The 13,889-nt window shown below is 49.6% G+C and overlaps 1 protein-coding gene across 1 annotated transcript in view; it reads left to right on the top strand.

Moving 5' to 3' along the window:
• LOC135814815 (nucleoprotein TPR-like) overlaps positions 1-13,889 on the top strand; it is a 41,127-nt gene that overhangs the window by 22,425 nt on the left and 4,813 nt on the right. The window contains exons 36-47 of the mRNA XM_065327990.1: positions 317-407; positions 4,829-4,921; positions 6,054-6,128; positions 6,668-6,706; positions 7,193-7,277; positions 7,427-7,486; positions 7,684-8,439; positions 9,992-10,450; positions 10,794-10,938; positions 11,455-11,557; positions 12,107-12,487; positions 13,282-13,615. Coding sequence (XP_065184062.1) covers positions 317-407; positions 4,829-4,921; positions 6,054-6,128; positions 6,668-6,706; positions 7,193-7,277; positions 7,427-7,486; positions 7,684-8,439; positions 9,992-10,450; positions 10,794-10,938; positions 11,455-11,557; positions 12,107-12,487; positions 13,282-13,615 — 2,621 coding nt within the window. The remainder of the gene's footprint in view (positions 1-316; positions 408-4,828; positions 4,922-6,053; positions 6,129-6,667; positions 6,707-7,192; positions 7,278-7,426; positions 7,487-7,683; positions 8,440-9,991; positions 10,451-10,793; positions 10,939-11,454; positions 11,558-12,106; positions 12,488-13,281; positions 13,616-13,889) is intronic.

Below are 13,889 nucleotides of genomic sequence, written 5' to 3'. Positions count from 1 at the left end.
GGTACACCTGGTACACAGCGCGCTGACTAGTACAGACTCATGCTCAGTGCGTGACACCATGTACTGGAGTGACCGGACACGTATAAAAGTACCCAGCACGCGTGACCCACTTGACACGCCAAGTCATTTCGAGCGCTCATTCTATAGTCTACTGTAATCCTAGACCAAGGTCGAAATTTTCAAAGGGGGGGCCCAGGCCCCCTGGCCCCCCCCCTGGATCCGCCACTGGTAGGTAGCATATTATACAATGTAGTAGTTCTCTCTCCTTGTGGAACATTGTATTACTTTGTCACTTGTATCCACTTGTCACTTGCAGGGAAGACATCAGCAAACAACTAGAACTTAAGGTCAAGGAGATTGATTCCAAGACCAAGGAGCTGGCTGACACGAGAAAGACTCTTCTTGACGTAAGCAGTACTAAGCACAGCTTGAAGTGTGACATGACTTTTCCCTGTGTGTGTGTGTGCGTGCGTGCGCGCGACTGCTGCGTGTAGCTATGTTAGTACTACCACTGCCTCGGAACTGTACATGTACAATTTGTGTGCAGTGTGTGCACGTGCAAAAGGACGCTAGTATTTCGCAATCTTTGCTCCCAGCCTGGCACGTTGTTTATAAATATTGATGGTTTTCTAGCCCAGTCAGCAGCCCGGTGTTTCTACACCCAGTGTTACTGTACACATGTCAGTAGGGCTTGGTCGGGAAATCCTTTTCTCAAGTTTATCTGCATTTTCCGCTCAAATTGTTCAGAAATTGTTTGGATCTTTTTTCCTCTGTTCTTCTGGTATCATGTCTACCATGGGTATGAGGCTGATCCTCATGCCAACGCGAAAGGGCTGATGGTGATGGTCATGATAATTGTTCAGAAATTCAGAAATGCGCGTCGGAAAATTCTTTTCTTATAATATAAGTTTCCGTGCATGGCACGGTAAGTGAAGTTAGCAACCCACCAACAATTACATTCCTAACATAATTTGCACGTACTTGCCATAGCGCATCACGTGCCCGTGCAGAACACGCACTCCGAACTCCCGCGCCCCGGCACGGGACCACGCGGAGCATGCGCATTACTCCGGCTCTCGATGCTGCTTCTTCTTCATCCTTGCTGCGCCAACAGTCGGATCGCTTGACAACCTTGGCCAGTTTTTGGTCTGTTTCCCCTCATGTCTGGCCCCGGCTTGGCACTTTTTGGAAGGTTCGTACCATGTAGATAAGGCACCACCATTTGGCCTTAGATCCTCCCCCTTCCGTTCAACAGACCGGCTGATGTGGACTCTCAGCCCAACGGCGACTCTGCAATGATCCTGCTAAGTCTCTTACTCGTCTTCGAGTACAGCGCTTCCGGACTCTCAGCCCATCTACCGACGCAGTGCTGACACACCCTGCACAGTCCACCCTCCAGCAGTTGACGACGCAACCATGGACCTCATCCGCCAGGGCCTGGCGGCCAGTTCCAGCATAACATGCGCTTCGCTGCCGCGCTCCGAACACTTGTCGCCCTGCGCCAGGGCAAGCCACACTCAGGGACTGATCAGTGCTGGCAGCATTGTTCCAGATCCTGTACTTTGAGTGCATTGCCCACTGTGCTAATGGCTAGCCGCATTGGACGGCACTCACATCAAATGCAGTGTAATAGTAATGCAGATAAATCCTGTTTGGGCAGGTTGTCAGCGCTGCCGGACTCGCATCCCAACTGCCGAAGTGGTGCCGACACAACCAGCGCAGTCCACCCTCCAGCAGTTGACGACGCAACCATGGACCTCATCCGCCAGGGCCTGGCGGACAGCTCCAGCATGGCATGCGCTTCGCCGCAGCACTCCGAACGCTTGTCGCCCTGCGCCAGGGCAAGCCAACCTCAGGGACTGATCAGCGCCGGCAGCATTGTTCCAGATCCTGTACTTCGAGCACATCGCCCACTATGGTAATGGGCAGCCGCATTGGACGGCACTCACATAAATTGCAGTGTAATAGTAATGCAGATAAATCCTGTCTGGGTCCGGTTGTCAGCGCGTCTGGACTTGCAGCCCAACTGCCGAAGCGGTGCCGGCACAACCAGCGCAGTCCACCCTTCAGCAGTTGATGATGCAACCATGGACCTCACCCGCCAGGGCCTGGCGGGCAGCTCCAGCACAACATACGCTTCGCTGCAGCGCTCCGAACGCTTGTCACCCCGCACTAGGGCAAGCCATACCCAGTGACTGATCAGTGCCAGCAGCATTGTTCCATATCCGGTACGTTGAGCGCATTGCCCACTATGCTAATGGGCAGCCGCATTGGACGGCACTCACATCAATTGTAGTGTAATAGTAATGTAGATAAATCCTGTTTGGGTCAGGTTGTCGACGCTTCTGGACTCGCAGCCCAACTGCCGACGCAGTGCCGACACAACCAGCGCAGTCCACCCTTCAGCAGTTGCCGACGCGGGCCGCAACTTTGGACGATCTGGCTGGCGTACAGCACTACCTGCAGTCCACCGTGCCTAGCCCGCACAACCGCGCCATGCTCTGGAGCGCCGTGACTCTGGCCTTCCACGGGCTGCTCAGAGTCAACGAGTACACCTTCACGGCACGGGGCGCCGGCCTTGAGTACAGCGATGCGACCATGTACCCAGACCGCGTGGAGCTGCGCCTGCGTGTGACAAAGACGAGCCAATACGGCAGCGGCCAGGACATTAGCGTCAGGAGGACAGGCTCGCCGACATGCCCGCACACGGCAGCCACCAGCTACCTAGCAGCCCGTGGCTCGGCACCTGGCCCGCTCTATCGCTATGATGACGGCACGCCCCTGAAGCCGCATAACATCAACAGGCTACTACAAACAGCCTTGCCTAACAAAGACGTGCGCAGCCACAGCCTCAGACGAGGCGCTGCAACGCTGGCAGGCAAAGCTGGCGTGCCTGAGTAGTAGGAGTGAGTACGTGCTGAAGACCGCCGGCAGGTGGCAAAGCTCTGCCTACCTCCGCTATGTCCGCACCCCTGTCGCAGACAGAGCATTGCCAGCGGCATTGTTCTAGTCTCTGCCCGTTATGCTAATGGGTAGCCGCATTGGACGGCCCTAGCAACAGCTGTAGTGTACATATGATATACCTATTATACTATAACTATAGTAACGCTACTATAACTATAGTAATGCCGATAATTCCTGTTTGGGTCATGTTGTATTTTGGGAGAACGGTAGGGATCGTGGGTCAGGCCGGCATTGAGCCAAGTGCGCCTACATGTGCTCACAAGTGCATCCCTACCGTATGCGTGTATTGACACGCCGGGCAATTGTTGCCCCCATTAGCCCTGGCATTGGCCAGTCTAACGCACATTGGTGCTTGCGATACTACGGCATTGGTCCATAGTATTGCATACTGCAGGCGGCAATTGTTGCCTGCGATACTACGGCATTGGTCCATAGTATTGCATACTGCATGCGGCAATTGTTGCCTGCGATACTACGGCATTGGTCCATAGTATTGCATACTGCATGCGGCAATTGTTGCCTATGCCCTGATAATACAACGCGTAATAGCTCCCAAACAGGTTGGCTTGTGTGGTTGTTAAATATAAGTTTCCGTGCATGGCACGGTAAGTGAAGTTAGCAACCCACCAACAATTACATTCCTAACATAATTTGCACGTACTTGCCATAGCGCATCACGTGCCCGTGCAGAACACGCACTCCGAACTCCCGCGCCCCGGCACGGGACCACGCGGAGCATGCGCATTACTCCGGCTCTCGATGCTGCTTCTTCTTCATCCTTGCTGCGCCAACAGTCAGATCGCTTGACAACCTTGGCCAGTTTTTGAGCACCACCACCCACCCCATCATCTCTAACCATCATTCTATTCTAAGCCATCCCGGAAGGGAGAACGGTAGGGATCGTGGGTCAGGCCGGCATTGAGCCAAGTGCGCCTACATGTGCTCACAAGTGCATCCCTACCGTATGCGTGTATTGACACGCCGGGCAATTGTTGCCCCCATTAGCCCTGGCATTGGCCAGTCTAACGCACATTGGTGCTTGCGATACTACGGCATTGGTCCATAGTATTGCATACTGCATGCGGCAATTGTTGCCTGCGATACTACGGCATTGGTCCATAGTATTGCATACTGCATGCGGCAATTGTTGCCTGCGATACTACGGCATTGGTCCATAGTATTGCATACTGCATGCGGCAATTGTTGCCTATGCCCTGATAATACAACGCGTAATAGCTCCCAAACAGGTCGGCTTGTGTGGTTGTTAATTATTGTTGTTGCATAGCATGATGGTCTAGAGATTTGGACCAAGTAAAGCTGAAGTAATTCCCTCCCCGAAATAAATACTCCCATTCATCCTTTTGACCCTGCCCGTTGAAGTCGGGTCAAGCCCGATAAACATGCTGCCTGAAGTAAGTACACCGGTACGGTGCGCACATGCAGCACTTAGCATGTACATCTACATGAAAATGACTTCTCCACTACGCACAAGTTAGGTCCGAAAGTTAGTTCGCGCCTGAAAGTCAGTACCCGCCCGATAGTTTTTTACGGATGTGGCCACTAAATTCGAAAGTAAGTGTATACCTATTTACGGTATTGACCGTGGTGATAATATCAAAAAATGTACTGAATTTTAGATTACAGAGAAAGCACATCGGGGCTGTGACTCGGATCAAGCATCCGGACCGCTGCAAGTTGGAGTTATATATGTGTGTGTGTACGTGTGTACGTGTCTATGTGTGTGTTGTGTATGTGTGTCTGTGATGTGTGTGTGTGTGTGTGTGTGTGTGTGTGTGTGTGTGTACATGTCTGCGTGTCTATGTGTGTGTTGTGTCTGTGTCTGTGTGTGGGTTTTGATGTGCAGTCTCGACGTGCAGGTATGCGCAACACCAATAGTTTGAAGCTGCTACAAACCAAGGCTATTGAGCTGGAAGCGGCCCTTACAGCGGAAAGGAATGTATGTACATACGGCATAGGCATGTTGTGTGCATGCTATAGTCCTGTGCGAGGAAGTGATATGTAACAGTTACACAGCTAACCAAATCAATGTGTCTACGGGATGTCTGGCATGATAGTGTGTGCGGAAGACCACCAGTATATGGATCATGTTATACTGTGCTCACGTGTGTGTGTGTGTGTGTGTGTGTGTGTGTGTGTGTGTGTGTGTCTGTGTGTGTGTGTCTGTGTGTGTGTGGCCAGAAAAAGCCGCTATATAACTGTGTGGCGTAGACCAGGCTGAATAATGGCGGTCAATTCTTCAGCCTTGCAAGCTGTTGAATGGTGCAATCCCAGCACAAGCAGCTATGGCTCCTGCTGTAGTATCGCTACCATCGCCGGATGGGCGTCCAATGGTCCAAATGGTGTGTGTGTGTGTGTGTCACTGTGTGTGATGCTGATGTACTCCGTGTGGTGTAGACCAGGTGTGCATTGGTGGTCGATTCACATGGCTTCGCCAGTTGTGTGCATTAGGCAGTTATCTGGCGCAAGTCTTGATCTGTCTCATTCAGATCTTGTTCGCTATCGTTGCTATAAGAGAAATCTGTGGGTACAGATCCCAGCACAAGTTGCTATGTCTAACATAGCTTGTTCGCTATCATCGCTTCAGCGATGGGCAGGAGTAGGAGTGTGTGTGTGTGTGTGTGTGTGTGTGTGTGTGTGTGTGTGTGTGTGTGTGTGTGTGTGTGTCTACACTTTTTCAGGTGGGTCGGGGACGCACTCACACACATGTAAATATGTGCATCTGTTTGTCTTTCTGTCTGTTGACTTTCTTTTTGTTTGAGTTTTCGCTGTCCTTGCCCCATCTTATCTATGCGCTGTTCTTTGTTTTTCTCACATACACACTATTATATCAAACGTCGTGCAGACGTGCACACAGTCTACAGTACAGCTCACGAATACTAGTATTGACCTGGGATATAACAACTCGTGAATGACGACACTATCTTCAGACCAAGTAACCCCTTGACTTCGTACTTTTAGTCTCGTCGACAACTGCACTTTTCTCACGCCCCATCAAGAGTTGTTATTCGCAAGGTTTGACTGTGTCTACTATCTGTCAACGTTAACTCACTTTCTGTCACTCATTGCAGAAGCAGAGCAGCAGTGCAACGGCATCGGAAGGGCAGATCAAGGAGTTGAACGAGCAAGTTGCTAAACTCGCCAGCGTAAGCCTTGTCCACTGCTTGATGCCTGCTGGGCACAAGCCTTGTCCACTGCTTGATGCCTGCTGGGCACAAGCCTTGTCCACTGCTTGATGCCTGCTGGGCACAAGCCTTGTCCACTGCTTGATGCCTGCTGGGCACAAGCCTTGTCCACTGCTTGATGCCTGCTGGGTGCAAGTCTTGTCCACTGCTTGATGCCTGCTGGGCACAAGCCTTGTCCACTGCTTGATGCCTGCTGGGCACAAGCCTTGTCCACTGCTTGATGCCTGCTGGGTGCAAGTCTTGTCATACATGATGTTTGTGTAGACCACCACATGGGTTGTTCTATCGACTGCTTTCTCTTTACGGCGCACAAGAACCCTTGCATCTATAGCCTCACAGTATGTTGTGTAGAAGCTGGTGGCCATCACAGTTGCACAAGTTATCTCCCGTGGTCCTCACTGTTTTGTTGTTGTTGTTTTTGAATTCTTTATTCTCACGATGGCACCATCGCCAATAAGAGTTGTTGGTGTTGGTGTTGTTGTTTTTCGTTATTTGTGCAGGATATTGAGACTGCGCAGAGGAATGAGAAGGAAGCCAATGTAAGCATAGTTATTTCTTTGCATTTGCATTTTCATTCATTGCTATAAACAGTTATTTAGGGGCTCGTGGCCTGACATGCGGGTAACATAGATATAGCGAATGGGATTTTCGACCTTTGACTACTTTGTGGTCGGTCCGATATACTCACCTCCCGCTGCTTTAGGAGCTGCATCCACACCTTTTAATGCGGAAAATCAGTGTGACTGAATCTGACGCGAACCGTGGATTTTTGTTCTTCATTATCCCTGCACTACTGTGATATGACGTAACGTAGTTGTCCGTGCAGAGTGATCAATGGTCTTGTTTTCATACAGTGTAGTGTTAAATAGCTGCCAGCCTGTACAAGAAACTGTGCATTGTCACACAAATCCAGAGCAGTGTTGTGTTGTTGGTGCAAGGCAACCTGCCTGGTGGCACAAGCCAGCTACTACTTCCAAGTCTTGCTAACTGTGCTATTCTGTGTGTTTCATTGTGTTTGTCCGCAGGTCAAGGCTACTGAACAAGAAGGCAAGATGGAGAAATTGAGGGAAATGATCAGCAAACTTCGAAAGCAGTCTCAGCAGCACCAAGGTGTGTCCTGTTGAATTATCTACTTGTGTCGGTATCCGGTTGAAAGTGCTGATGGTGTATTGGCTTTGGTTGGTGTGTGTTGGCTCATTTAGCTTGTAACTTAGAAGCTGTCTGTGCGTGTGCTGCCAACATTGGTATTGTTTTTGCAGATAAATGGAAGAAGTCTGATCTTGACCTTACTCTGGCGAAGAAGCAGGTGGAGGAAACAGGTGAGTGACGGAATATCCAGTGTGTCTGTAATCTTATCCTAGACTTACATAATCCCATGCACATGGGGACCCGTACTTGTACCATCCACCTCTTGCTCGGTTTTCCATAGCATGTACCGGTAGGATGTATAAACGTTTTCAGTGCCAACTGAAATGTTATTGTGTGGATCTGGGTATGTGTTTGCGTATGCTTACAGAGGGCCGGTTGAAGGAAGTTGAGAAAGATCGCAGTACACTTCTGATGAAGGTGACGAACCTATCCAAAATGCAGACAAGAAATGCTAGGACTATCCGGTCGTTGCAAAAAGCCCAGCAAGGCGGTCAAGTGACACAGGGCACGGCCGCCACCAGCACTGGTACCGACACCACCAGCACAGGTGATAAGACCACTACGGTTGCAGCTGCTCCAGCCGTTGCCACTGCCACGTGTGCTGTCACCACAACTCCATCGTCCGTGGCCAGCCCGCCTGCTGTGGTTGCGTCAAGCGCAGCTGTCGTCACCATGCCAACCCAAGCAAGCAGCCACCCAGCAAACGAGCAAGAGCCTGCTGCTGCGGAAACCAGCGAACAGGCACCCATGCCGCAGGAATCAACCAGGCAGGATATGGAGGAAGAGGGCATGAGTACTGCCGCTGCCATGCTATCAGCTGCCGGCAATGCACTCGTCACCAATGCTGAAACACAGCAAACAGCGGCGCGTGGCCAATCTTCGGATTTGGCCACTTCCACTGCTGCTCATACGGTCGAGTCTGGTCTTGGTGCTGATGTTGGTGGTGTTGCTACCTCAGTAGCAGGTGACGAAGACCAGCAGATGGATGAAAGTGATGCCAGTATTGCCACAACGACTGTCACCTCAGTCAGTGCGACTAGTGCCCTTACATCCACAGCGGCGGCAACAACAGCAAACACCTCTACAGTTGTACCGCCACCAGCAATGCAAGAAGGGGCGGCCGGTAGGTGTTTCAGAATTTGTATGTTGCCAGGCTAACTAATAACTAATTTGTATGTTGCCAGGCTAACTAATAACTAATTTGTATGTTGCCAGGCTAACTAATAACTAATTTGTATGTTGCCAGGCTAACTAATAACTAATTTGTATGTTGCCAGGCTAACTAATAACTAATTTGTATGTTGCCAGGCTAACTAATAACTAATTTGTATGTTGCCAGGCTAACTAATAACTAATTTGTATGTTGCCAGGCTAACTAATAACTAATTTGTATGTTGCCAGGCTAACTAATAACTAATTTGTATGTTGCCAGGCTAACTAATAACTAATTTGTATGTTGCCAGGCTAACTAATAACTAATTTGTATGTTGCCAGGCTAACTAATAACTAATTTGTATGTTGCCAGGCTAACTAATAACTAATTTGTATGTTGCCAGGCTAACTAATAACTAATTTGTATGTTGCCAGGCTAACTAATAACTAATTTGTATGTTGCCAGGCTAACTAATAACTAATTTGTATGTTGCCAGGCTAACTAATAACTAATTTGTATGTTGCCAGGCTAACTAATAACTAATTTGTATGTTGCCAGGCTAACTAATAACTAATTTGTATGTTGCCAGGCTAACTAATAACTAATTTGTATGTTGCCAGGCTAACTAATAACTAATTTGTATGTTGCCAGGCTAACTAATAACTAATTTGTATGTTGCCAGGCTAACTAATAACTAATTTGTATGTTGCCAGGCTAACTAATAACTAATTTGTATGTTGCCAGGCTAACTAATAACTAATTTGTATGTTGCCAGGCTAACTAATAACTAATTTGTATGTTGCCAGGCTAACTAATAACTAATTTGTATGTTGCCAGGCTAACTAATAACTAATTTGTATGTTGCCAGGCTAACTAATAACTAATTTGTATGTTGCCAGGCTAACTAATAACTAATTTGTATGTTGCCAGGCTAACTAATAACTAATTTGTATGTTGCCAGGCTAACTAATAACTAATTTGTATGTTGCCAGGCTAACTAATAACTAATTTGTATGTTGCCAGGCTAACTAATAACTGACGTGCTTTAAATATTACAACAATTTATATCGGTTCGAATGGCATATCTCTCGCTTACATACGATGACGGATGAGCCAAACTTGCCAAATCGCCAATCGTGTGCTCACGTTTCCATAGAGACCAGCACAGTGATGACGCACGTTCTGCTTAGCTCCATGAGAGAGAAGGTCGATCACTACAGAATTTGATCATTTTCGATTGGTTTATTGTATTCCTGATGTGAAAGAAGTGCTGTGTTCAATGCTGTTAGTGCTGTGTCAAATTGTCTTTCATCTGAACCCTACTTGAAAAATCGATGCACTTCCCCTTTAATTCCAGCTTGATCCCATCATATCCTCAGTGTAGTACATGCTGCCGTTTGATGTTATGACACATACACGCGTACACACACACACACACACACACACACACACACACCGCACGTTCAATCTCACACTCTATTTCGCTCGCTCTCTCGTGTGTATGTTTCTGCCATCTCTCTAGCCGCCTCATCTTCAAGTCAGACACCTACCGTTGTGGTTCGTCCAGCTTCCGTTGCCAGTGCTTCTGCTAGTGCTACTACGCCTGCAACCAGTGCCAGCAGTGCTGCTGCTACTGCTGCTGCGGCCGCTCTAGAGCGTACAAACACACCCACGGCTAGCATTCGACCGATGCCCACTCCCGTTACGCTGCCACCCACGGCTGCAGTGGCTCCTACGCCGCTGGCCAGCTTGACCAGTGTGTTTGCCGCAGCTGCAGCTAGTGCCGCCGCTGCCACCTCCGTCACGGCAGCAGCAGCAGCCATTGCCGCCGCCACCACCAACACCGCGGCAGCCACGACGACGACCGTGTCCAATACGGGCGGCGTGTCCGTTACCGTAGCGATACCGTCCAGTGTGCACAGCGGCGCTGGGAGCAGTATGGCTGTGTCTGCAGCCGCTGCTCTGCCTCCCGTCACCAACGGTATGTGCTGCTGCCACTCTGCATGCAAGCTACTACCCTTGTCCTTTGTCTGTGCAGGAGAAACCAACTTCATTCCCATGCAGTGTTAAAAAGAATTCCTAACGCAAGCTTGTGTCCAAGCTCATGTCACAGCTCATGCTCACCACATAAGTGTGAATATGTCTGGAATATTGCCAAGTGAGCATGTTCTTTCCTCCTGGAGCAGCAGTGTGTGCATTGGCCATAGCATGGCGAGGCAGTTTAGCTCTGTGTCGTCGGTGTTTCCAGTTTCGAGATGTCTGCTACCGAATATCATCAGTATGTTTCACTTGCTTTTGTGCACGTTCTAAACGTGTTTGTGCAGGTGCTTTGGCGAACAGCAGTGTGGTGCAGCAGGCAGAGTCCACGACTGCTGAAGGGACACATCACCATGTGTCACAGGCCGTTGCCGGATCGTCTCAGCCAAGAGGTGCTAAGCGTCAGCACGAAGCTGACGGGCAAGAGGCCAGGTAGACAATTACTAGCATACTCTAGTGCCAGGAATGCTCCCTTTCCGATAGGGGTGATCCGGGTGCCCGTCTGTTTAGCTGCTGATCCGTTAGCAAACGAGTACCCGTTAGTCGTGAACGACGGTACGGAGGGGGGGGGGGGGGTACATGATTATTGGCTGGCTTGTACAGTCGTACAGTTCGATGTACAGTTTGAATGTGTTGTTGCTGGTTCGCTCCTGCTACATATGACAATTTGAACTGTATTGCATGCTGCGTTTGTCGCGATGTAGTGCACTTGCTGTGAATTGCATGACATCGCATTTCCTCCTGGCACGAAATGTGGAAGGCCATTGTATAGTAACTGCTACTATTGGCTGCTAAAGGGCGGTGTACTGAGGCCACTCTAATTGTATCTTCTCCGTGTGTCCGGGCATGTGCGTGTGTGTGTGTGTGTGTGTGTGTATGCCTGGATGTCTGGCCTTTCCTGTGCGTGTGTGCGCGTGTCTGCACTTGCTTTTGCTTGCGTGTGTGCAGCAGCAGCAGCGTAGAAGCTGCGGCTACAGCTTGTCCCTCCACGGAAGGGCAGTCATCAGCACCGAAGCGCCGCCGAGTGCCCAGTGACGATGACTCCACTCCCGTAGGTGTTCGCAGCATGTAAAGCATGAACGAAAACCTGCACTACCAAATTTACTTAAGAAATGTGCTGGACATGTTCCGTGTTGGACTTCTTTGCTCGTGCCTGTGCATCACCATATTCCTTACCGAGAATATGTACTGTTCCACTGGGTCATTGCCATCTGAGAATATGTACTGTTACTGGGTCATTGCCATCTGGCTTTTCATTTCCTGCATACAGAATCTATCAATTATTATTACATCACCTGTTATTCATCAGTTGAGGCCTTGAGTGCGTTGAAAATGGGAAAACGTGCGAAGGAAAAAATTGACTGTCACCGCCGGGTTTCGAACCAGGGACCTCCGCTATATGCCAGCGATACTCTAATTCACTCTGTGTGCAGTTTGTATCTATGTCCGGATTTGACCACCATTTGACTACCACTTTAGAAGTGGTTCTAGTAGGATTTGGGATATGAAATTTTACCTGAAGATCCCTCTTGGCCTATTGATTTCAATGAGCTCGAAATCCGAATTTCTCAAATTTGGCGCTTGTCGCGTTTTGTTCCAGAGTGCGACAAGCTCTGCCGGAGCTGTATCAACCAGTGCCGTTGGTAGCAGTAGTACGGTAGTGTCGATGTTGCCATCAGCCGCTGCAATGGGATCAGCTAGAGCAGCAGCAGCAACAACAGGCACTACACTAGCTGCAGCCACTGGCAGTTCGGCCATTGAAGTGGACAGTGCTGTCACAGCAGTATCTGCAGATGCTCAACGTCCTATAACCGTGGAGGATACTGAGGACATGGATGATAGTGATGACGGTGGTGAGGATGATGACGTGGAAGATGACGACGTCATGTCAACAGGAGCTGCTGATGCTCCAGTGTTGCAGGATGCCGCAGGGGCACTGCAACCGGAAGTGATTGCTGTGGAGAGTGAATCCGAAAATGATGTGAGTTGCCACTATGCCCTGCTAATATCAGGCATGCTGTGTATGTGTGTGTGTGGGGGGGGGGGGGTATGGATGGGTGGTTGGTGACCACGAACTAGCCAAAGGTCCAGCTCTGTGGGCAGATCAGGAACTCCAAGGTCTTTTTCTACATGTATCTTGGAACCTGATCGTGTCTCTATGGTTGTGTTTTCCTCGCTGTGTCCATGTGTTTGCATTCATGTACATAGTGTGTTCATCTATGCGGTTCAGCAATACGCACCAGGGGCGTAGGCGGGTGAGGGGGGAGGGGGTTGCTTGGGCGCTAGAGCACCCCCTCAAACATGTCGATCTTGGTTCCAGAAAGACCATGGTCTGTGGACCACTGACGGCATGCGCGACTCTGCAGAATTCACACTTTGTAGCTATCTATGATGTTCCTCCCAGTTTAGATGAACATGTACCTGGTAGATCTACATCATACGTGTAATGGTACATGTTGTCAAAATCTGACATTGCCAGCACTGGCAACAGATTCCACACATGCTTTGTGCATGTATCGTGATCTACAAGTTTTCTCTCTTTCTTTAAGCAGCAGAGTCGACACCATGTGCATGAAAGGGCTGAAGACATGGCATGTCTTCAGCTCAGCCCTTTCATGTGTATCTGTGTGGGAAGTTTTGCCCCCACCCCTCTCCCTTGGCCATGATCCTGGCTACGCCCCTGCGCATCAGGAGGGTTTTCTTTTCCTGTATTTCCTTGTGTTGTTTTGGAGACATGCTGCTTGCTTTCCACTGCCCTTCTGCTGCTCTTTGCAGCCACCCTACCATGCTGATGATGATGGAGCTGATGATGACGAAGAGGGCTTCTCGTTCCAGCCAGCTGCAGCAGCAGCCGGCAATGATGACTATGGCTACGCTGTCCAACTGATACCTGACCATGATGATGAAATGTCAGGTGCTGGTGCTGTCGCCCACGACGTCATCGACGCTGATGAAAGTGATGACGGCGAAATTGATGATGATGAAGAAGAAGAGGAGGAAGACGAGGAGGAGGAAGACGAGGCTGAAGCCGACGACAATGCCGATGAGTATTATCAAGGTGATATGGAAGAAATTCAGCCATTCCCTAGCGATGCGGACAACTACCTAGGTATGCAGCACCACTCTGTGCCCTCACTGTCTTGTACATGCATGGCTAGAGTACATTTATTTCTTTGTTGCTGGACTAGAGACTAGGCATGGGGCATGTTGTGCCATGCTGGTTGATTGGTTGAGTCAGTCATTCAGTCGGTGAGTAAGTAAGTGAATAAGTCAGTCAGTCAGTCAGTCGGTGAGGGAGTCAGCGGGGGAGTCAGTGAGGGAGGTCAGTGTGTGAGTGCATGAATGAAGGAGTATTAAAGTGAACGGTGAACATAGAGCCCCTC

The sequence above is a fragment of the Sycon ciliatum genome, chromosome 4 (assembly GCF_964019385.1).
Source record: "Sycon ciliatum chromosome 4, ocSycCili1.1, whole genome shotgun sequence".
Classification (NCBI taxonomy): domain Eukaryota; kingdom Metazoa; phylum Porifera; class Calcarea; order Leucosolenida; family Sycettidae; genus Sycon; species Sycon ciliatum.
The sequence above is the reverse complement of the archived record's forward strand: the minus strand, read 5'-3'. Positions and strand labels throughout refer to the sequence as shown.